At 55.1% G+C, this 23602-nt stretch overlaps 1 protein-coding gene across 2 annotated transcripts; it reads left to right on the top strand.

Annotated features, from left to right (window-relative positions):
• The first annotated feature begins 539 nt into the window (after nt 1-539).
• HPN (hepsin) lies at nt 540-22600 on the top strand. Of its 2 annotated transcripts, none has more exons than XM_036274687.1 (13): nt 540-692; nt 1103-1309; nt 6765-6866; nt 6948-6989; nt 15112-15241; nt 15314-15436; nt 15577-15617; nt 15895-16060; nt 16161-16351; nt 21289-21384; nt 21575-21717; nt 21879-22043; nt 22254-22600. In XM_036274687.1, exons 2-13 carry the CDS (start codon nt 1123-1125, stop codon nt 22290-22292), a joined length of 1425 nt encoding a protein of 474 aa, XP_036130580.1. In that variant the 5' UTR covers nt 540-692; nt 1103-1122; the 3' UTR covers nt 22293-22600. The 2 variants fall into 2 exon arrangements, with proteins under 2 accessions (XP_036130580.1, XP_036130579.1); XM_036274686.1 differs by having other exon boundaries at nt 541-692; nt 1240-1309.
• Nucleotides 22601-23602: the final 1002 nt, after the last annotated feature.

Raw genomic sequence — 23602 nt, 5'->3', positions numbered from 1 at the left:
AGCAGACCGGGCTGCGCTGGGGACTTGGGAAGGGGCAGAGGCTGGAGCAGGCGTTGGGGCAGGGGAGGAGCCTGGGGGCGGGTCTGGGGCAGGGCCTGGAACTGGGGCAGAGACAGGGACTACCGTGTTCAGGAGCTGGACAGGGGTGCTGGAAGGGGCAGGGGTGCACAGGGACGGAGCTAGGCCTGAGCGGGGTAGGGCAGGGGCTGGGCAGGAGAAGGAGAAGGAGCAGGGCAGTGGGGGCACTCCGTCTGCCGCCCCCTGATTCATACGCGTATCCTCGAGGCTGCATAAGCACCCCGGCTTGCTCTGTCTCCCCACACCAGCATCCCAGACCAAACCGGTCTCTACTCCCACCTCCCCTCAGACTGGCACACCTGGGCCCACCCCTCAGGCTGAGGGAGGCAGGTGGCTGGGCTCGCCTGGTCCAGCCCCTGCAAACCCTGCCCCACCAGCCAGGTGGCCTCTGGCGCTGCCAATCCCTTTGCCCGCCCTTCCCCACCCCTTTCCCCGCCTCCTGCCCAGCCCCCTCCTCCTCAGGTGAGGCAGCCAGGCCTAGCAGGCCCCACGCCCGCCGCCGCCTCTGCCTCCTGGCCACCGCTGCTGCGGGCCACCATGCTGCTGCCCAGGCCTGGAGACTGACCCGCAACTGGCACCCTCTCTCCGCTTCGCCCCGCCTGCCAGACCCCAGGGTAAGGACCAGTGCCCTCAGTTCCAGTCCCCAGGCCAGGGGTCCCCTCACTCCCACCCAACCTCACGCTCACCTCCCAGTAGAGGGACTCCTAGGGACCTGAAGGGTGGGCTCTCTGACTTCCCTTCGAGGACCTTGGATCAGCCCCCTCTTCTTCAGATTCAGAGATTAGGCCTGGTCTCTTCCTCCCTCGGACCTAGGAGTCGGGGGGCCACCCCTCCAACCTCCTGCTGTTGGAGTCCTGGCCGCCAAGGCCTCTCCCCAGGACCCAGGATTTCAGGCCCCGCTCCACCTAGGAGTTCAGCTCCTCAGCCCTCTCCCCCGGAGGCTTAGACACGGGAGCCCCCAGCCCTGCAAATCAAGGCGTCCCCCTGGCCCCTGGTTGGACACTGACCCCATCCTTGAACCCAGCCTAATCTGCGTCCGTGATCATGGCGTGCTCTGGCCAGGGCCCAGGTCCTTCAGCCTCCCTGGATGAGCGCCTGGGACTGAGGGCACTGGAGCTGGGCTGGGCTCCCCCAGGTCCTGCCTCCCGGTTCATCTCACAGGTCCTGCCTCGGCCCAGGAGGTCAGCCCGGGAATCATTAACAAGAGGCTGTGACATGGCGGAGAAGGAGGGTGAGTCCCCCTTCCCCTGAGCCCACACTTGGGCTCTGCCTGACGCCCCTCCCTCTGTGTTCTCTCCCCAGCCCTCCGCCCCCTCGGAGCCCCCTCTGAAGTCTTCTCCACCTGATTAACTATTAACCAAATTTTCTGTGAGGCCGTGCCACCACCTGCTACCCCACATGACCTTCCTGGCTCCTTGCCTCAGTTTCCCCTCACCGCCCAGCAATTCCTCAGCTGATCCTGGACCTGTCGTCCACTTGGGGTGACAGTGGGGAGGCTGGCGGTCACGGTTAAGGACGCAGACTCTGGAGTTGCACCTTATTGGCCTGCGTTTGAATCTGCTTCTGCCACTTTTTCTGTTGTGTGAGCTTGTGCGAGGGACGTCGTTTTTCTGGGCTTCAGTCCCCGCACCCCCCCAGGTCAGACATGGGTCCTAATGCCCCCTCCCTGTGTGAGATGGTGGGGAGCAGGGACGACGGCGGGGGTGTTAGCACGTCAGATGCACACCGTGAACCAGAGCTGTCATGACAGAGGTCAGCGGACCCGGAACCCCAGGGATTCGAGAACCTCACCAGTTCCAGACGGACATTCCTCCTACCTCTTGGCATTGCGGGCAAAAGAGCAGAGGGAGGACTTTGGACTCGGCAGGATGGATGGAGAGGGGAGAGAGAGCAGAGAAGCCACTTCGGGATGATGGGAAGAAGCCACTGCTGAGTGGCTGGCACTTGAGGGCTCTTGGCAGGCGCTAGCCAGGGCCCCCCCACCTGGATACCTCTCCACCTCTTCCATGTGTGGGAGCCCGCAGGAGGGGCCGAGGAGGGCAGCTTTCCTTCCTGCCCTCGCCAGCTGGGCCGATTCCTTCTCTTCCTCCTGGAACTGGGCTAGCAGGGTCCCAGGTGGTGGTCCTTTCTAGCTGTGAGGCCCTGAGCAATCTGCCTAACACTCTGGGCCTCAGTTTCTTCATCTATAAAATGGAGACGGCACTCATGCATGCCTCACGGTGGCGGGAGATTTCAATGCAGGAAGCGCTGAGGGTGTCCTCTGAAATGATCAGTGTGGATTACGGGCCTCCTCGGGTCTCGGCACAGTTAGCCGCTCAGACCCCCACCATTCAGCTATGGCCCAGAAGGCAGCCAGGCTCCCAGTGGCTCAGGAGCAGGCCCTGCTCCCTTGCCCAACAGGTGGACAATAGAGCCCCACACCTGGAGCCGACCAATGGGAGTCACCAGGGTTGGGGCTGATGGGTGAATGAACCAGTGAGGAAAACAGGGTATGCTGGGCAGATGGACAGAGGCAGGTCTGGGTACAGAGAGAACCGGGGCAGAGTGGGCTCCAGTGCGTCCCCAGGGAGCTCAGGCCGGGTCTTGGAGGGGAGCCTGGCTGGAGGGTGTGTCAAACCCGGACACAGATGCTAAAAGGTTGCGGTGCTGTGCTTACTTGCTAAGTGACCCAGGGTAGGTGACTGCACCTCTCTGTGCCTCTTTTCCTCACCTGTAAGCCAGGGTGGTGATAACAAGGATACCTTCCCCAGGAACAGTTGCAAGGATTTAAGGAACTGCAGGGCAGGATTAGGAGTCGGCATGCGACTTGAGAGCCATGGCTGCTGCAGGGGCTGCTCGGGTTTGCGTTCCGCCCAGCTCGAGGGTCTCGATGCTGCTGGGCACTCGGACTTGAGGAGTTGCTGTCTGAATTGACTCTCGGGATGAGGAAGGAGGAGGTAGGGTGTGCCAGCCAGAGGGAAGAGCCTAGCTAAATGTCGGCCGGGGACAGGCTGCTGGGGTTGCAGTGGCACGGAGATAATTCGCGTGTTCCTGGAGGTAACGGTGGGAATGGAGCTGGGAGGGTGAGGAGGTGTGCCAGCTGGGCCAGGGCCGGTCCCACTATTTTTGATGAGCTGCAGGCGGATGCCTTGGCAGTGCTGGATCTCTCCACTAGATGGCGCTGGCTGTTATTGTTTGTTTCCCTTTTCTAACTTGTATTTGTGCGTTCTGTGGTTTTTGTCGCTTTTTGGAAGCTCTCTCAGGTGTCTGATAATGATGTGCTCTGTGCTGTGGGACACTGGGGAGTCATGGAGGGTCTGGGTAAAGAAGGGACAGGTTAGATTTGATATTTGGCAAGAGCCGCCAGGCTTCCACATAGAGGCTGGACCAGAGGGGGAGCCTGAGCGGGGGGCTGGATGGAGCTGGGGACAGAGAAGGAGAAGGTGGACCGGAGACATTCAGGAGGCCGTGGAGCGGAAGGAAGGGAGGTGTCCAGTGCCCAGCAGCACCGAGACCCTCAGGTGGGGTGGAATGCAAACCCAAGCGACCCCTGCGGCAGGAGAGACAGTCCTGAGGATGAGGGCCTCCGAGAGGGGACCTGGGGAATGGGGAGACCGGGAGGCCAGTAGGGGACCTGGGGGGTGTGAAAGGCCTAGAGGATTCCAGGAGGAGGCATCTAAGAGGCTGCAGGACCCTGATCTGCAGGAGGGTCCTGTCTCGGGACAGAAAAGGGAAACTGAGGCTGCAGAGGTGGGAGAGGCAGACTTAGAAGCGAGGCGGCCTGAGGGGGAGGAGGCCATGGCCCGCTCTGTGACCTGATTTCAGAGAGTGAGTAGCAGGTCGGGAGATGGAGAGGTACTGTTGGAGAAGTAGAAGCAAAGGCCTCTGGGTGTCCCAGAACTTAAATGAAGGGACTTTCGTTCAGGAAGTTGGGTCTGAGGGGGGCTGAGACGTGAAGCCATCAGTTGAGTGGAGTCTTAGAGACAAGGAGCCAGGAGCGTCACTTGTGAGGGTTTTGCAGACACATGGTGGGGGCAGAACTGTCCTGTGAGCAGACAAGGGCAGCCAGGTGCCCTGGGGGGGGCAGAGAGCAGAGCCATGGGGAGAAGTGGGGAGACAGTGGGGAGAAGTGGGGAGACGGCAGGGAGAAGTGGGGAGACGGCGGGGAGCTGGCTTGCTGATCGCGGAGGCCCTATCGCTCCCATAGAATCCCGCAAAGTGGTTCTCTCACAGAGCGAGGACGCTTCCTGACCCACCAGAGGCACCTGTTTGGGGGTTGCTCAAAGTCCCCTGAACCACAGGGCGTGGGAGGAGTCTCCTCTCACCCTGAGAGTCGTGGGGCGGCAGTGCCTCCTGCCCTAGCGGACATACCCGAGCGCAGCTGCAAAGGAGCCAGGACCAGCCTGAGGGCTACAGGGAACCAGGACCTTCCTCTGGAACCCGGAAAATGCTCGGGCACAGAGCTGGGAACCGGGTCTGAAAGGCCCCCTTGAGATGTGGAGGTCTGCCAGCTGGGGCTGGGCTGGCCTGGCCCCTGGGGCCTCTTTGGGGACTCTCATGCCTGGACGGGAACTGCTGGGCTCTCAGATTCTTAAGACACCCACACAATGGCCATCCCGGGGAGGTCCTGAGCCACTCCCCGCTCAGTTCCGGGTGCTGGCTGGCCCTGTGCCCGTCGGCCGTACTACCACGGTGCGGATGAGAGAACGGGTCTCTGAGCCCTGGTGCCTCGCAGATGCCAGGGGCAGTGAGGCACATGCCAGGTCCTTTTTCCTTCCTTCCTCCCGAAATCCCTAGCAAAGGGCTTGGCTTTTAATCCCCAGGGACCCTGTTGCACTGGGAATAAAATGCATCTTCTCCTCAGATCACCAGGCCTCCCAGGCTGGCCCAGCCTGATCCCATGGCCTTCCCAAGTGCATGCATTCAGCCTTATCGATGGCCTCTCTTGCCCTCCAACAGATCAAGCTTCTTCTTGCCTCCAGGCCTTTGCCCGTGCCGTTCCCTCTGCCCACTGTGCTGTTCCTTGAGGTCTTTGCCTAACTGGCCTCACCCTTCAGGTCTCAGCTCAAAAGTCACTTATTCGAGAGGCCCTCCCTGAGCACCCCACAGAAGCCACCCGCTGCCCCGACGTACTTTCTTCATAGTCTTTGCTACAGCCTGGAAATGATCAAGTTCATCTACTTGTCTCCTTGTTTACTTCTCCCCCTCACCTTGCACGCATGAGAATGTGAGCCCCGTGAGAGCCGGCGTCTCGTCCATCCTGTTTGGGATGTGTCCCCAGAGCCTAGAATGGTGCCAGGTACACGGGAGATGTTCAACAGACGATGAATGAATAAGGCTCCATCTTACCAATGAGAAGACTGAGGCCCAAGAGGGGAAGGGAGTGGCCCAGGCCACACTGCTTTAATGATTTAAAGGCATTTATTGAGAACTGGCCATATGCTGGGGGCTACAGTGCAGGAGAGGTAGCATGGCTTAGTGGTTAGGGCCTACAGCACAGGGGAGGTAGCATGGCTTAGTGGTTAGGGCCTACAGCGCAGGGGAGGTAGCATGGCGTAGTAGTTGTACATTTGGGCCCTAGCTCCAAATCTGCCCAGGGTTCAGGACCCAGAACTGCCTTTTCCTGGCTGAGTCACTCCAGGCTTGTGACTCCTCCGAGCCTCAGTTTCCCTGTATGAAAAATGGGAATTGTAACTGAGATAACGACTGAATAAGTTAATGCGTTTAGAGTAGTGCTTAGCACACAGTAAGCATCTGGTACGAGTTCGGCTATTATTATTTAAAGTAACTTTATTATTTAAAGGTATTATTTTTCACCCTGGCCAGTTTGGCTCAGCAGTTAGAGCGTCAGCCCTCAGACCAAAGAGCCGCAGATTGGATTCCGGTCAAGGGCACATACCTCAGTTGCGGTTTGGTTCCCAGCCCTGGTCAGGGTCATGTGGGAGGCAGCCAGCCGAATGGTCTCTCTCACATCAATGTGTTTCTCTCTCTCTCCCTCCCTCTCTCTCTCTCTCCCTCCCACTCTATCTGAAGATAAATGGAGAAATATCCTTGGGTGAGGATTAAAACAAAAACAAAAGTATTTTTTGAGGTGAGTGCTAGGTGGATGCCCATTACTTAGATGAGAAAACTGAGGCTCAAAGGCCAGTAATTTTAAGTGAGGCTGGCACGTTGCCAAACTTAGGTTCTTAACCTCCAGGGGCAAACTTGACCTTAGAGCTAGGTCCTGTGGGGAAAGTCTGGTTTCGGGGGGTCCCCAGGGACAGGGGGTCTGGAACAGCAGACAGCAAGGAGGCAGTGAGGAATGCCAACAGCAGAGAGGAGAGCTACCAAGAGGGCAAAGTTCAGGGGTCACAGCCCCTAAGAGGCTCCAAGAACCTCTGGGAAAGTGAACAGAAGTGGGAGGTCCAGGAAGACATGATGCAGGAGCTACAAAAGCAGGCGTCACAGGGAGGAGAAATCCCACAAGTGCCCGGGAGGTTAAGCCCGGAGGGTGGCAGCTGTCCCAGCCATGCCCCTTCCCAGCTGGAACCTTTGGGGAGCTGAACACCTGGTTGTCCTCGCTGCAGGGCACAGACAACCCTGCCAGTTGGGCCGGATAGGCTCAGACCTGCTATGTTAGCCCCGGGGACACAGCTGGCCCTGTGCCCAGACCTCGCCCTGGGGCGGACAGGCCGGCAGCCGCCCCAGCATGCTGTCTGTTGCAGGTGGTCCGACTGTGCCATATTGCTCTGGACCCAAGGTAGCAGCTCTCACTGCGGCGACCCTGCTGCTCCTGACTGGCATCGGGGCAGCGTCCTGGGCCATTGGTGAGAGCGGCTCCCTGCACCTCTCCCCTCCCCGCCCCTGCGGCCCCGGCCTGCCTGGCCTCACCTCTGCCTTCTCTGCAGTGACCGTTCTCCTCAGGAGTGACCAGAAGCCACTGTATCCAGGTGAGTAAAGCAGGCTGGGGAGCCCTAGAGGAAACCTGTACCTGTGGGGGCTCAGTGAAGGGGTTTTGAAGGGACGTGCGGTGCACAAAGAAAGACTAGGGCGCCCGTGCCGCCGGCTTGCTGTGGGCCCGGTGCCGTTGGGAGCAATTCACTTGTCTAACCCAGTGTTTTTCATTAATGCATCACGAAATTAAATTAGTGAGTTGAATGTCACGTTTTTAAAAGTATGAAATAGATTAGACTAGGAAATATTCAAGTGCCTCTCTCAGTCAGTAAAACTTGTTAATCTTATATTTTGGTTTTGTGAGGGTGGGACTATTATTCTCTCCGTTTTAAAGATGGGAAAACTGCCTGGCCATGGACTGAGAGGTCCCGGTTCGATTCCTGGTCAGGGCACATGCCCAGGTTACAGGCTCGATGCCCAGTAGGGGGCGTGCAAGAGGCAGCCAATCGATGTATCTCTCTCACATCAATGTTTCTCTCTCTCTCTCTAAAAAAAAAAAATCAATAAAAATTAAAACATAAAATTAAATGTGCTTTTAAAGATGGGGAAACTGAGGCTCAGAGCCAGGGGATGGTTTGCCCCAGAAAACATAAGTTCAGGGCCGCATCATAATGGAAAACTATTTCTTCCTGCAGGGCATAGTCAGAACATGTGTGAGAGGCCCCCTATGAAACCAGTGAACCCTTCTTGCTCCCCTAGGAGGTAGCTTCCGTTATCCCCATTCACAGATGTGGGACGTGAGGACCAGAGAGAACCTGCAGCGGGTCAGCGACGGGACCAGGAATAGCTCTTAGACGTGCCTGGTGGGGCTGTGTCTGAGGCAGGCGGGAGAGAATGACCACACTGGCAAGTAGACGCAGGAGCTCACTGTGGAATGAATGGCCCCAAATGCCAACTCCGAGCTGCCATTTCACGGTCCAGGACAGCAGGAAGGAGGGGGAAGTTGGGCGATGGGATGTATTTTTCACTCCCATGAGCCTCATCTAGTTCCATAAAGGACTCAGCTCACATGGGAAGCCAACGTCAGTGTTAGTCCATAGCCAGCGCTTGGGGACTGTTTACAAGTGCTGGGCACGGGCCTTGGGCTTTCTAGGTCTTAATTCATGAAATCCTCACAACAGCCCATTTTAACATGGGAAACAGAGGCACAGAGAGACCAAGTGACTTGCTGTAGGCCACAGAGCTAGTAGGCTCCGGGGTCTGAACCCAGGCAGCTGCATTCAGCTCTTGTGCGGATGCGCCTGTGCTGTGGCTTCTCAGAACAGCCGGTGACTTGCCGTAGTGGGGGCTCGCCTGTGCCAGGCCCGGGCTGTGGTCTTTGCACCATAGCCTGGTGAAGTTGGGGCTCTCGTCATCACCCCTGATTTGCAGATGGGGGAAACGGAGGCCCACTGAAGTGAACTGGCTGGTTCATGACCACATGCTGCATAGGTGGCGGGGCAGAGCGGTCATGCCCTTGCTGGAAGACCCTCCATGGCTCCCCACCTCCACGGGCTAGAATCCCAGGCTCCCGGCTCCCGGGGCGAGGGCCCTTTCTGCCCTCACTTCACACTTGGCCCTGGTACCACAGCCTTCACTCACCCACCTCCTTCCAGCTCACACCTAGGGGCAGCCTTCGGGGTTCTGCAGTGTCACTGCCAAACAAGGGGGCGCCTTCCACCAGCCCTTCCTCTCTGAGTCGATGTCCTCTCTGGAGCGAGGGTGAGAACGGAAGGACATGATGCTCCGGGCAGAGCTTGGCTCTCAGCCAACCCGGTGAATGTGGGCTTCTGTGTCTCACCCTTCGGGCTTCAACTGTCCTGAGCAAGGCCTTCCGGCACCCCCGGGCCGCATGCTGCCCCCAGGCCGTGGCCATCCCGCTGCCCCGGGCAAAACGCTCCTCACACTTGCAGTGGATTATTTCCTCCTGGTGAATTTTAGGAGGCAGGGGCTTTTCTTTTACTGTCCTGAATATGGTAGGCGCTCAGGAAATCTTGGCTTAATGAATAAGTACAAAGACGGCCCTGGCCGGTTTGGCTCAGCGGTTGGAGTGTCGGCCTGCGGACCAGAGAGACCCGGCTTTGGTTCCTGCTAGGGGCATGTACCCCCCAAAAAAAAAAAAAGTATAAAGACGAGTCGCCAAGATGCACTGACTTGTCCTAGGCTCCCGTGGGACGGGAGGTAACTGGGCCACAGTTCTGACCCAGCTCTGGCCAGCGCCCTTGCCCTTCAACTATACTTGGGGTTTTCCAAAAGTATTGAGAATGTACCAAAAAAAAAAAAAAAAAAAAAAAAACCCCACAAAAAAACAAAACTACATCCCCACCTCATTTTTCTGGCGTTGTCACACTTCCAAATATATCAGACAATTTGGTAAGCAACCAGGTGACCCAGAACACACTACGTGGCTTAAAATAATACAAATGAGAATAAACAGTTTAAAAGTGAGAAACAGTGGCGCAGAATGTGGCTTTAAAAATAGTTAGAGGGGGCCCTGGCCGGTTGGCTCAGCGGTTAGAGCGTCAGCCCTTGGACCAATGAGACGCGGGTTTGATTCCAGTCAAGAGCACATTTCCAGCCCTGGTTGGGGTTGTGCAGGAGGCAACCGGTTGATGTGTCTCTTTCACATTGATGTTTCTCTCTGTCTCTCTCTCTCTCTCCCTCCTTCTTACCCTCCTACTCTATCTGAAGATAAATGGTTAAAAAAAAAAAAATAGAGGAGGCATTTTATATTCTCTACCCCCTCCAACTTCTCCAAAACACATTCCTAAAGTGATAATGTTTTTCTAAAACCTCATACTTTCTGGAAATCACATTTCTGGAGTACTTATTTCGAAATAAGAATTCATCCCACCCCAGTTGGTATTTCAAATCCAAGTCTTGGTCTTAGAACTCAGAGGGTTGTGGGTACCACCCAACAGAGGTGCAGGGTCCATGATTAAAGCCAGCCAGCTAGGAAGCCCTTTTTAAATTTAAAAAAATTTAAATAAATTTAATGTATATGGGTGCCATTGGTTAATAAAATTATATAGACTTCAAGTGTACATTTCTATAATACATCATCTGTATGTTGCATTGTATGTTCACCACTCAAAATCAAATCCTCCATCACCATGGGTTTGACTCCCTTCACCCTTTATTACCCCTCGCCCCCTTCTTCTGGTAACCACCATACTGTTGTCTATGTCTACGAGTTTTTGTTTGTTTGTTTATCTTGTTCATTCATTGCTTTTAGTTTTATTTTAAAAAATAATAATTTTTTAAATCTTTATTGTTGAATGTATTACAGATGTTCCTCATTGTTCCCCCATTGACCGCCTCCTCCCCACTTCTGCCCCCCCGTTGTCTGTGTACATTGGTTATGCATATAAGTTCTTTGGTTTATTTCTTCCCACCCCCAACACCCCTTCCCTTTGAGGTTTGTCAGTCTAGAAACCCATTTGTACTTCTTAATTCCTTCACCTTTTTCACCCATTCCCCCACCCCCCTCCCATCTGGCAACCAACAAAATATTCTCTGTATCTATGAGAATGTTTCTGTTCTGCTTGTTCATTTTGTTTGTAGATTCACCTGTTGATAGCTATGTATTCATTGCCATTTTGTTTGTTCATATTTTTTATCTTTTTCTTCAAGAAGACCCTTCAACATTTCATATAATAATGGTTTGGTGGTGATGAACTCCTTTAGCTTTTCCTTGGCTGGGAAACTCTTTATATGGCCATCGATTCTAAATGACAGCTTTGCAGGATAAAGTAATCTTGGTTGTAGGTTCTTGCTTTTCATCACTCTGAATATTTCTTGCCACTCCCTTCTGGCCTGCAAAGTTTCTTTTGAGAAATCAGCTGACAGTCTAATGGGAACTCCCTTGTAGGTAACTAACTGCTTTTCTCTTGCGGCTTTTAAGATTCTCTCTTTGGCCCTGGCCGGTTTGGTTCAGCAGTTTGAGCGTCGGCCTGTGGTCCCGAGAGACCTGGGTTCAGTTCCTGCTAAAGGCATGTACCTTGGTTGCAGTTTGTCCCCGGTCCTAGTTGGGTTGTGCGGGTGGCAGCCACTCGATGTGTCCCTTTCATGTCGGTGTTTCCCTCTCTCTCTCTCTCTCTCTCTTCCTCTCTCCCCCTCCCACTCTATCTGCACAAAAAAATGGAAAAATGTCCTAAATAATAATAATAATAATAATAATAATAATAAAAGATTCTCTCTTTGTCTTGAACCTTTTGCATTTTGATGATGATGTGTCTTGGTGTGGGCCTCTTGGGGTTCATCTTGTTTGGGACTCTCTGTGCTTTCTGGACATGTATGTCTGTTTCCTTCACCGAGTTAGGGAAGTTTTCTGCCATTATTGTTTCAAATAGGTTTTCGATTTCTTGTTCTCTCTCTTCTCCTTCTGGCACCCCCAAGATGCGAATGTTGGCACGCTTGAAGTTGTCCCAGAGGCTTCTTACACTATCCTCATTTTTTTGGATTCTTTTTTTTTTTTTTTTTGCTGTTCTGATTGGGTGTTTTTTGCTTCCTTATTTTCCAAATCGATGGTTTGCTTCTTGGCTTTACCTACTCTACTATTGAATCTGTGTAAATTATTCTTTATTTCAGTTAGTGCCTCCTTCATTTCTGATTGGTCCTTTTTTATGCTCTTTAGGCCCTCACTAAGTTCACTAAGGTTCTCACTAAGTTCATCCTTATGAGCAGTATTTTGAACTCAGCATCTATTAGGTTGCTTATCTCCACTTTACTTAGTTCTTTTCCTGGGGTTTTGTTCTGTTCTTTCATTTGGGACCTATTTCTTTGTCTTCTCATTTTGGCTGCCTCCCTGTGTTTATTTCTATGTATTATTTAATGGGAGGTATGGGGCTAGCTAAGACCAGATGCTGCTTATTTGAAAGAATTTAGGAAAAACCTGAAGCAGGATCCAAGACAGGCCAATCCTATGGTTAAGCAAGTGGCAACAGCTTGGGTGGGCTTGAAAGCTGGTGGAGCGGGGCCTCAGGGAGTCAGCAGGGCGGGGCAACCAGTGTGAGCCAGGTGGCGGGAGTCCCAGATATGGCGGCTGTCTGCCGCCCCAGGGAAGGGCTCACCAAAGGAACAAAGGCCTCTGACGCACGTCTGTCCCAGAGGAAGCCCCCTATCCAGTCCTTGCCCCAATGCCAATCAGCTCAGTTCTTCCCTGTATGTCTCTGGTGCCCCTCGAGCTGCCTCCCCTCCAAGCTTAGAGGGAGAGAGTCCGATAAGTCCGTGCGCGGGCCCTTTAAGGAGCTGCCTGGGGCTCCAGCCGCTTCAGCTTCCCTGAGCCTCAGTTCCCGCTGGTTTTTCCAGCCAGAAGTTATGGGGACTCTCTTCCTGGCACTGGAACCCTGAGCGGGGCACCTGGTGTGGGACGGGGACCCCTTAGTCCTCAGGGAGGACCTTCCCAGCCGAGGTGTCCTCCTGATTTTTATCCGCCACACGTGGGTGTGGGACCAGCCTCTCCCCCTCCGCCCCTCCTACCAGTCTGGATGTGGCTGCTGCTTTAATTCCGTAGTTGTAGGACTTCCATTCAGCTTGATTTCAGGTGGTTTTGAATGATGGTTGTTCTATAGTTTAGCTGTAACTTTGATGTGGTTGTGGGAGGACGTGATGCCGTGTTTCCCTACGCCGCCATCCTGACCGGAAGTCTCCTGCTTTTAGTTTTATATCCCACGTCTGAGTAAAATCATATGGTTCTTGACTTCTTCCATCTGACTTATTTCAGTCAGCATGATCTTTTCAAGATCCATCCGTATTGTCCAAAGTGGCAATATTTTATCTTTTCTTACCGACCAGGAAGCTCTTAGTCCGGGCTGTGGGTGAGTGTCCTTGGGGTGGGGACAGGTGTCTCTGTGAGACCCACAGAAGGGTCAGGGAGTAGGCAGGTCAGGAGGCCTGGTTTCAGATCCTGGCTCTGCCAGTTTTGAGGCCCCTGGACAAAGACATCCTTTCCGAGGCTCAGTTTCTTCATCTGTAAGATGGGCATAGAAATGGTCTCTACCTCCCAGGATGGTATGGGCTTCGAAGAACCCCCAGATCTGACACACGGCTTGGGGCCAGCCCGTCTCTCCAAGCCTCAGCTTCCCCATCTGGAAAATGGGGATGATCTCTGGCCTCGGAGGGATGGTAAGGGAGAGCCTGTCACGTACGCTGGCGCGCAGTGGGTCCTCAGCAGGGCAGGCTTGTCCCTGGAAGGCCTTGTCTAGACCTGTGGGGTTGGGGAAGACTGCTCGGCTTGGGTGTGGCCTAACCGGGCCTTTCCTGCGAGCATGCGAAAGTGACGACAGCGGACTCAGTTTCCCCGAAGGTGCTCTGAGAACAGCCATGCAGGAGGCCCAGGAGACAAGGAGAGGAGGCCCCCTGATGTTCCCCAAACCTACCTTACCACCTTCCCATCCCTGTGAATGGCAGCTCTGTTCTTTGCGTGGATCAAGCCAAACACCTTGGCATTGTCCTTGACCCCTCTCTTTCCCTCATCCAATCTGTCCCCAGACCCTGCGGGCTCCACCCGCAAAATCTGCCCAGAATCTACACTCTCCTCCCGCCCCACTGCGCACCCTGCAGCCTCCATCCTCTCCCTCCTGGACGCCACAGAGGCGTCTTCGCTGGTCCCCTGCTCCCGCCCCCCCAGTCGGTTCCCCACATGCAGCCAGAGGAAGCCAGTGAACCCCAGAGTCAGGTCAGGGCCCCCTGGGCTCAGAGCCTCCCTGTAGCACCTCGCTCCTGGTAAAAGCAAAGTCTCCTGCCGCCTGTTCCCCTCGCTCTGCTCCAGCTGCCGCTGCTCCTCACCCCGCCCCCCAGCCCTGGGATCTCGGCAGTGCAGGTCTTGGTTCGCTTCTCAGGGAAGTTCCTTCCCAGCTGCTGAAAACCGCACCCTCGCCTCCACCTCACCGCGCACACCAGCACCCTGACTCTGTCCAGCTTCACTTGTCTCCCTGGCCTCTTATTTTGCGACACACGATGTGTTTTCTGTATTTGTACCTTTCGTTCTTCATCTCACCTGTTGGCCTTTGAAGGCCACGGAGCAGGGGTTTTGTCCGATCCGTTCACTGCCTAAACCAGAGCGGGCGTGTACTGGGTGGTGAATGTAGATAAACACGGCTGAGGGCTGTGACCTGGCGCAGGTGTGAACAGGGGCCTCTGGCCATGCGTGGGGAGCAGCCTGTAGGGGCGGAGGGGACATCGGTTTTCAACACCACCAGTTCCAGACAGGAGGAATGCCTTATAAGCTCTAGCCAGCCTGCCTGTCTGTCTTCACCTCGCCCCTTCTCAGTCTGTGAAGATGTGCTTGGTTGGGTGGCTCTTTTATTGTTGTCTATTTCCCTCACCCCAGACTTTAGCATGGTGAGAGCTGTCTTAGTCATCTTTGGGTACCCAGCATCACCCCTCACAGGACTGGGCATGCATGAAGTATGTGTCTAGTTAACGCTTAGTGAACGTTTGTTGAAGGAAGGAAGGAAGGAATGCATACTGCGTCCTCTGCTTGGAAAATTATCATTCACTTTAATACATTCAAGGCTCTGACAAGTCCTGCAGAAAAGACAGCTACCCTTTCCCTTTTTAAAACAATTTTTTTATTTAAGACGATAGGATATCTATGGGAATATTTTGGCGATCTGATGTATTAGTCAAGGGTCCTCAGATGACAAAGGACAAAAGGAAAAATAAATGAACTGGCTAAATGAAGAAGGAAAGGATTACCTCATTTAACCATTAATTCTGGGGGTTCTTCAAACCTGGCTCCAGCAAGGGGCTTTAAAACTGTTACCAGAAGTCCCTTGGCTTTCTTCCATGCTGGCTTCTTTCCCCTCATGTTGTCCAAGGTGTCCTGAGGGATCCGGCCTCACACACCACTCTCTCGTCCCGGCAGAGGTCCAGACGTGAACACACGAGCAACCAGCGTAGGCGTTCCTGTGGGCAGGAATCCCCCGGTCCCAGCAGGGCCAGCCAAAGTCCCAGGGCTGCTGCTGCTCGGTCTAACGAGTCACGTGCCCTCTGGACACAATCATGAGTATGGGGAGCATGGGGTGCTCTGATCAGCCCTGCCAGGACTCAGGACTCGAACCCCACGGCCGGACCACAGCCTGGAGGGGCCGGGGCAGGAAGGTGACCCGTGTGGCGCATCCTGTCTCCCTGCAGTGCAGGTCAGCCCAGCAGACACTCGGCTCACGGTGTTTGACGAGACGGAGGGGACATGGCGACTGCTGTGCTCCTCGCGCTCCAATGCCAGAGTGGCGGGACTCAGCTGCGAGGAGATGGGCTTCCTCAGGTACTGGGGTGCACCTTGGAGGGGTGGCAGTGGGAGGGCGGGAGGCGCAGGCCTGACCCCTGCCCCGCCCAGGGCACTGGCCCACTCGGAGCTGGATGTGCGGACAGCGGGCGCCAACGGCACGTCGGGCTTCTTCTGCGTGGACGAGGGAAGGCTGCCCCACGCCCGGAGGCTGCTCGAGGTCATCTCCGTGTGGTGAGGAGGGCAGTGGGCGGGGGGCACACACCCCGGGCCCGCAGTCTCCAGGTGCCCCAACTCGCTCTTCCGCGTTTTCCTTCCATCGGTCTGAATCGGCCTCTCTTTTTGTTTCTATCTCCATCCTGTGTCTCTCACAGTGACTGTCCCAGGGGCCGCTTCCTGGCTGCCATCTGCCAAGGTGAGATCCTGAAACTCAGAACCCTTTCCTCAGGCCAGGGTAGGTCCGTGTCCCCCTCGGTCCCCCAAGGATGGGCGTATATCCTCTCAACCCCCCAAGCAGGGCCATGTCCCCATAGGTGCCCACAGATGGGGCTGTGTCCTCTCAGGCTCCCTCAGGGTGGAGCCCCCTTATTTCCCCAGAGGGGCTGTGTTCTCTCAGACCCCCTAGAACAGCGCTGGCCCCTAGGGCTTCCGGGCCCGCCACCCCGCTCCCCCTGACTGTCGCTCTCTCACAGACTGTGGCCGGAGGAAGCTGCCCGTGGACCGCATTGTGGGAGGCCGGGACACCAGCCTGGGCAAGTGGCCGTGGCAAGTCAGTCTTCGCTATGACGGAGCGCACCTCTGCGGGGGGTCCCTGCTCTCGGGAGACTGGGTGCTGACAGCTGCCCACTGCTTCCCTGAGTAAGTGACCCGCACAGCGCTCAGGAGGGTAGCCGGGGGCGGCGAGGTGGGGAGGCTGTGCCCAGGCTGGCTGCCACCCTCCCCTCCTGTGCCCTGGTAGGCGGAACCGGGTCCTGTCGCGATGGCGTGTGTTTGCCGGTGCTGTGGCCCAGACCTCACCCCATGGCCTGCAGCTGGGGGTTCAGGCAGTAGTCTACCACGGGGGCTATCTCCCCTTTCGAGATCCCAACAGTGAGGAGAACAGTAATGATATCGCTCTGGTCCACCTCTCCAGCCCCCTGCCCCTCACAGGTAAGTCTGGGGGCTGAGTCTCGGCCTGGGGACTCCCAAGGCTGGGAGGTCAGAGGAGGGACCAGGGCCTGAGGAGTCCGTGGTGATCAGGGAAATGTTCTCGAGGGACACAAGCGGGCGTCCGTCAAGGAGGAATGATTCGTGCGACCGCTTTTTAAAAGTCTGGCAGTTCTGCCCTGGCCAGTTTGGTTCAGTGGTTAGAACATCTGCACGCGGACCAGAGAGTCCCGGGTTCGGTTCCTGCTAAGGGCATGTACCTCGGTTGCAGTTCATCCCCGGCCCTGGTTGGGGTCATGCGTGTGGCAGTCAGTCGATGTGTCTCTCTCACATCAATGTCTCCCTCCCTCCTGCTCTTTCTGAAGATAAATGCAAAAATGTCCTCGGGTGAGGGTAAAAAAAAAAAGTCTGGCGGCTCCTCAGACAGGGAAATATGGAGTTACCATGTGACCCAGCAATGCCACTCTGGGAAGACACACCCCAAAGCAGTGAAAACACGTATCCACACAGAAAGCTGGGCACAGACATTCACAGCAGCACTGTTCATAGTAGGCAAAGGTGGAAACACCCAAGAGGTCTCTCCTCTGACAAATGGATAGAAACGTGGTCAGTCCGTACAACAGAATGGTATTTGGCCACAGAAAGGAACAAAATACCTTTCTGTGATATGCAGTGGAAGACCCTTGAAAGCATAGTGCTAAGAAAGAAGTCGGACTCAAAAGGCTGCTATATGATTACATTTAATCTATTTTTAAAATATGTTTTTATTGATTGATTCTTTAGGGGGGGAAGAGATAGAAATATCGATGTGAGAGAGAAACATCGATCGCCGCCTCCTGCACGCCCCCCCACTGGGGATTGAGCCTGAAACCTGGGCATGTGCCCTGACCGGAAATCGAACTGGGACCTCTCAGTCCACGGGCCGACCCTGAATCCACTGAGCCACGCCGGCCGAGCTGATTCCATTTATATGGTCGGTCCAGAACAGGCACATCTGTACAGAAAGAAAGAAGATTAGTCGTTGCCAGGGGTGGGGGTGGGGATGGGGAGATTAGGGGGTGATAGGTAAGGATACAGGGTTTCTTTGGGGGTGATGAAAATGTTCTAAAATTGATTGTGGTGGTGGATGCTCCTTCCTATTGCCCAGCATGCTACTCAACATCTGTGAGCCCACAAAAACCATCGATTTGTACACCCTACCTGGGTGAGTTGCATGGTGTATACATTATATTTAAAAAAAACTATTACCAAAAGAATAATGAAATGAAATGAAAAAAAACGTTTCAATAGATGAATGGATCAGGCGGTTAAGAGTTACTCCCTGTGCAGCTCTCCAGAGTACTCCTTTGCTCTCAGTGAGAAAGACTCGCGTGGGTGTCAGCCTGTTGCTGAGGCGTCTCCCGGCGTGCCCGGTGGGCGGAGGGCCGGCCCTGGCCTTCAACTCTCCGCCAGCCATAGTGTAGTAATGATAAAAACCGCAGTGATGCCCTGGCCAGTTTGGCTCAGCGGTTGAGCGTCGGCCTGCAGACCAGAGAGTCCTGGGTTCGGTTCCTGCTAGGGGCACATACAAAAACAAAAAAACCCCACGGTGATGAGGATGCCAACAAAGTCATATAGATGACGACGAGCCTCCAGCAGGCAACATCTGACCATATTAACGAAGTGCGACAACAAGATAGTGTAGCCATGAGAGTAATGAGGCCACACCTGCACTGCGCCTTCTGTGTGGGCGTGGCTGGCGCACATGCGCATTTAGTTTGCACGCAGCCTGGGAGGGTGGGTCCTTTTGTGATCCTGCTCTCCACAGAGGAGAGGTCCCAACAGAGAGAAGGTAAATGCCGTCTCAAATTCCCACAGCTGGCAAATGGTAAAGCTTGGAGGCAGGCCTCCTAGTGCTGGGATCGGCCTCCAGCCCCAAGCTCTGCTGTGGGGAAGCCAGACCATTCTGGGGTTTGCATTACACTTGTTTTATGGTTATTATTGTTTTAATGATACTTTTTTTTTTTTATGGACTTTATTTTTCGCCCAACTGGTGTGGCTCAGTGCTTGAGCGTCGACCCATGCGCCAAGAGGTTGCTGGTTTGATTTCCAGTCAGGGCACATGCCCAGGTTGTGGGCCAAATCCCCAGTGGGGGGTATGCAGGAGGCCGCCGACTGATGTTATCTCTCATCGCTGTTTCTATCTGTCTCTCCCTCTCCCTTTCTCTCTCTCTAAAATCAATAAAGAAAAAAAATCTTTTAAATAAAAATAGACTTTTCTTTTTTTTGGGTGGAGGAAAAGAGAGAGAGAAACATCAGTGAGAGAGAACATCAGTTGGCCGCCTCCTACATGCCCCCCACTGGGAATCTGGCTCACAACCTGGGCATGTGCCCTGACCAGGAATCAAACCGGTGATCTCTTGGTGCGTGAGTCAACGCTCAACCACTGAACCACACTGGCCAGGCTTAATGACTTTTTTTTTTTTTTTTTTATCCTCACCCGAGGACATTTTTTCATTTTTTGTTCAGGTAGTGTGGGAGGGAGAGAAACAGAGAGAGAGAGAGAAACATCGATGTGAAAGGGACACATCGAGTGGCTGTCACCCGCATGACCAACCAGGACCGGGGACAAACTGCAACCGAGGTACGTGCCCTTAGTGGGAACTGAACCCGGGTCTCTCTGGACCGCAGGTAACCGCTGAGCCAAACCGGCCAGGGCCAGGCTTAATGACTCTTGATAACAGGTTTTCCATGTAAGGGAGTGGTACATTTATATTTTCTTTAAAACAAAATAAAGTTTCCTCTTTAGTGAAGAGTAAGAGGTTAACAACACTGAAGTAAGAAGTGTCCATGAGGCACAGGGGAATGGGGTGGGAGCAGCTTGGTATGAGACACTCGGCCACGGGGGCAACAGCTTCGGTGTGAGACGCAGACTCTCGTCAGCTGTGTGATCTGGGGCATGTGGCTTTAATCTTTCCCTGCCTCTGTTTCCCTCCTCTGTAAAATAACTTTCTAGAATTATTGAGATGATTAAAAAGGTGAATATGAACCCTGGCTGGTGTGGCTCAGTGGGTTGAGCATCAACCCATGCTCCAGGAGGTTACCAGTTCCATTCCTGGTCAGGGCCCATGCCCAGGTTGCTCAGGGGACATGCAGGAGGCAGCCAATAGATGTGTGTGTGTGTCTCTCCTCCTCCCTGACTCCCTCTTTAAAATCATTAAAAACTTAAAAAAAATTTTTTTCTTTTCTTTATTGATTTTTAGAGAAAAAGGAGGGGAGAGGGAGAGAGAGAGAGAGAAACATCGACGAGAGAGAATATCGATTGTCCGCCTCCTGCATGCCCCCCACTGGGGGTCTGGCCCACAACCTGGGCATGTGCCCTGACCAGGAATCGAACTGATGACCTCTTGGTGCATGGGTTGACGCTCCACCACTGAGCCACACCGGCTGGGCAATAAAAACTTTTTTTTTTTTTTTAAAGGTAATATGAGTAAAGAGCTTAGAGCAATGCTGACACATAGTGAGCCCTCGGTTAATTTTAGCTGTCATCGCTATTGTCGTTTCTATTGCTGTTACTGGTTATGTGAGCATTTCCTTTTAGCTAGGCATGCTACTCAACACTGCACCAACTTCTTGCTACAAGCTCTGGGGGGGACTATTATTTCCATTTTGTACCTAGGAGCTCTGAGGCTCAGGCAGGTGAAGTCAGCAGTGGGTAGTGGGCAGTGGACAGCGGGCAGTGGGCAGCAGGCAGTGGGCAGTGGACAGCGGGCAGTGGGCAATGGGCAGCAGGCAGTGGGCAGTGGACAGCGGGCAGTGGGCAACGGGCAGCAGGCAGCGGACAGTGGGCAGTGGGCAATGGGCAGCAGGCAGCGGACAGCGGGCAGTGGGCAATGGGCAGCAGGCAGTGGACAGCGGGCAATGGGCAGTGGGCAGCAGGCAGTGGACAGTAGGCAGCGGGCAATGGGCAGTGGGCAGTGGGCAGCGGGCAGTGGATAGTAGGCAGCGGGCAATGGGCAGCAGGCAGTGGACAGTGGGTAGTGGGCAACGGGCAGCAGGCAGTGGACAGCGGGCAATGGGCAGTGGGCAGTGGGCAGCGGGCAGTGGATAGTAGGCAGCGGGCAACAGGCAGCAGGCAGTGGACAGCGGGCAATGGGCAATGGGCAGTGGACAGTGGGCAGCAGGCAATGGGCAGCGGGCAGTGGGCAGCAGGCAGTGGGCAGCGGGCAGCGGGCAGTGGGCAGCGGGTAGTGGGCAGCGGGCAGTGGGCAGCGGACAGCGGGCAATGGGTAGTGGGCAGCAGGCAGTGGGCAGTGGGCAGCAGGTAGTGGGCAGCAGGCAGTGGACAGTGGGCAATGGGCAGCGGGCAGCAGGCAGCAGGTGGTGGGCAGCGGGCAGCGGGCAGCAGGCAGCAGGTGGTGGGCAGCGGGCAGTGGGCAGCAGGCAGCAGGCAGGGCAGCCAGGACTGCTCCGTGGGTTGTGCACTACGGGGCCATCCCATCTCAGGGGCGCTGTTCTCGCTGTAGCCGGCCGAGCCCTGTATATTGATTGTCACGATTTTCTGACAGGTGAAAGTCAAGAATCTCAAGACAGGGGTGCCTTTTTCTCTTTCTCACAGAGGCACCCTCTGTGTGGGGTGCAGCCCGGGGGCCACGGTTAAGAACACAGACCTGCGAACTGGGCAATCTGGGTTCCAATCTAGTTGCCGTTGCCTCGGTGGGAGACTTCGGACAAGTGACTTGGCCTCCCCCGCCCTGTAAAATGCAGCAGTGGTCATCCCTACCTCCCTGGGCGGGTGGGAGATGAGAGGCACTGGCAGGGGGTGGGGCCTCGCACAGAGCGAGCTCTCAGGAGACAGCACGTCTGCTGTAGCTGTTCTAACAGGACAGGAACGTGTGTGCCAGGGCCAGCTGCAGAGGCCGGTGCCGGCTGGGGCTGGACCTGCGTGGTCTCTCTCACAGAATACATCCAGCCCGTGTGCCTCCCAGCTGCCGGCCAGGCCCTGGAGGATGGCAAGATGTGCACGGTGACTGGCTGGGGCAACACGCAGTACTACGGTGAGTCCCACCCTCTGCCTGGGAGGCCACCGTGAGGGAGACTGACCTGGGCCGGGGAAGGGCAGTCTGGCAGGTTGGGTGCCTCTTGGCCCTGGGCCATAGGGACACTGAGGAGCCTGGGTGGGCACCAGGAGGGAAGAGGGGTGTGCATGCTCCCCAGCTCTCGCCAGCCTTGCCCACACACCCCCAGGCCAGCAGGCTGGGGTCCTCCAGGAGGCCCGAGTCCCCATAATCAGCAATGATGTCTGCAATGGCCCTGACTTCTACGGGAACCAGATCAAGCCCAAGATGTTCTGTGCTGGCTACCTTGAGGGTGGCATCGATGCCTGCCAGGTGAGGAATTGTGGGGGGCAGCCCCTGACCCTGCCATTCTAGAGATGGAGACACAGGGCAGTGGGCGGTCAGGCTCCCCGTCTCAGGGCCAGAGGACTCTGTGACCACAGTCCGTGGCCATCCGGAAGCACCTTGAACCATGCCTCCCCTCCCCCCACCAGGGCGACAGTGGCGGCCCCTTCGTGTGTGAGGACAGCATCTCTCGGACCCCGCGTTGGCGGCTGTGTGGCATCGTGAGCTGGGGCACTGGCTGTGCCCTGGCCCAGAAGCCAGGCGTCTACACCAAAGTCAGTGACTTCCGGGAGTGGATCTTCCAGGCCATAAAGGTGAAAGTGGGGCCCAGATGGAGCCAGAGGGCGGGAAGTCTGGGCTGGCCGGGGGAAGGGAGGCGGGCTTTCTGGAGACCTTTGCTCAGGCCTAGAGGAGGCTCCCGGTGCAGCAGATGGATTTCACAGGGTTTCTGGGAAGAGGAGGTTAGTTGTGGGACTTTCAGGAAAGCCTCTCAGACCTCAGAGGCCCCCACTGTCTTTCCCCAGACTCACTCCGAGGCCAGCGGCATGGTGACCCAGCTCTGACCGGATGCTTCTCCTTGCTGCGAACGCCTCCAGGGCCCGAGTTGATCTAAGTGGCCTCAGCCCCACATAGTGGGATTCACTCTGGGCCTGGGATGGAACATTCTCCTTCTTGGGCCCAGCCCAAAAGTCCAAGGATAGCTTCCCTCCAGGGTCCTGTCTTCCACAGTGGCAGGCCCACTCAGCCCTGGGACCCCCTGAGCCCCACCTTCCTGACCCCCATGTAAATATTGTTCTGCCATCTGGGGACCCTAATCTAGGTATCCCTGATGGCAGGCTGCTCTTTAAATAATAAAGATGGTTTTGATTAATGTGGCCTCTGAGTTTGCAAATGTAAGAAGCAATGAGGACATTTTGGAGGGAAGGAAACAAGGAATTAGGGCCTGGAACAAGTGAGGCAGGGACCATGATCCTCTAATTCCCACTGGCTCACAAGAAAAGAATTGGTTCACTTAACTGGAAATGCCCTGAAGAACTGGCTTCAGGTACTGCTGGATCCAGCTGCTCAAATATTTTTCATCAGAACTGTGCCTCTTTTCCTCAGAAATCTGCTTTTCTCTGGGTCAGCTTCGCTTCTAAGCAGCCTCCCCTACAAGCAGAGACACAGATGTCTCCCCCACACACATTCATACTCCGGGCTTAGATACCATGGACCACTTAGTAGCCCCAGTGAAAAGGGAATGCTTCTTTCTCAACAGGTATAGCAGAACAAGCCTGGCTCTCACCAGATTTGGGTCATATGCTCATCCCTTATCAAATCACTGTACACCTGTCACGTGAGATGGGGGAAGGGTTGACCCTCAAGAAGTACAGAAGTGTGGGGGGTTCCCCAAGGAAAAAAGAGGTGCTACTTCCAGAAAAAATGAATGTAGATGCCCAATAAGAAAAAAAGACATCCACCTTTGGCCAACACAGGAAACAGGGCCCTATAGAACGAAGACAGGGGCACCAGCCCTGTGAGCACAGCCTGAGACCCCACCTCTTCCTTCATCCCGCCTAGAGGTTGGGTCCCAGCTTCTGGTACCCACTCTATTCTTAGAGCATCTGCCCGTTGTGGGGGCCCGACGGCCACCAGGGGGCGCGGCTGCCTCTAAACTGAAAACTCCAGGCCCTTTTTGCTTGTCTGACCCACGTGTTGCTGAAAACCAGATACTCTGCAGGACAACGCTCACCAAGTGCCTGTTCCCCATGACTTTCAACGACAAAAAGGATAATGTTTTGCCCCCAACAAGTTCCTACAACGTCAATAGACATAGGAAAGCCCTTCGGAATAACTTACTATCTTGGACAATGCTCCAAGCTTCACTCCCTGC

Source organism: Molossus molossus, unplaced genomic scaffold (assembly GCF_014108415.1).
Source record: "Molossus molossus isolate mMolMol1 unplaced genomic scaffold, mMolMol1.p scaffold_m16_p_21, whole genome shotgun sequence".
NCBI lineage: Eukaryota > Metazoa > Chordata > Mammalia > Chiroptera > Molossidae > Molossus > Molossus molossus.
This window is presented reverse-complemented; position numbering and strand designations above follow the sequence as displayed.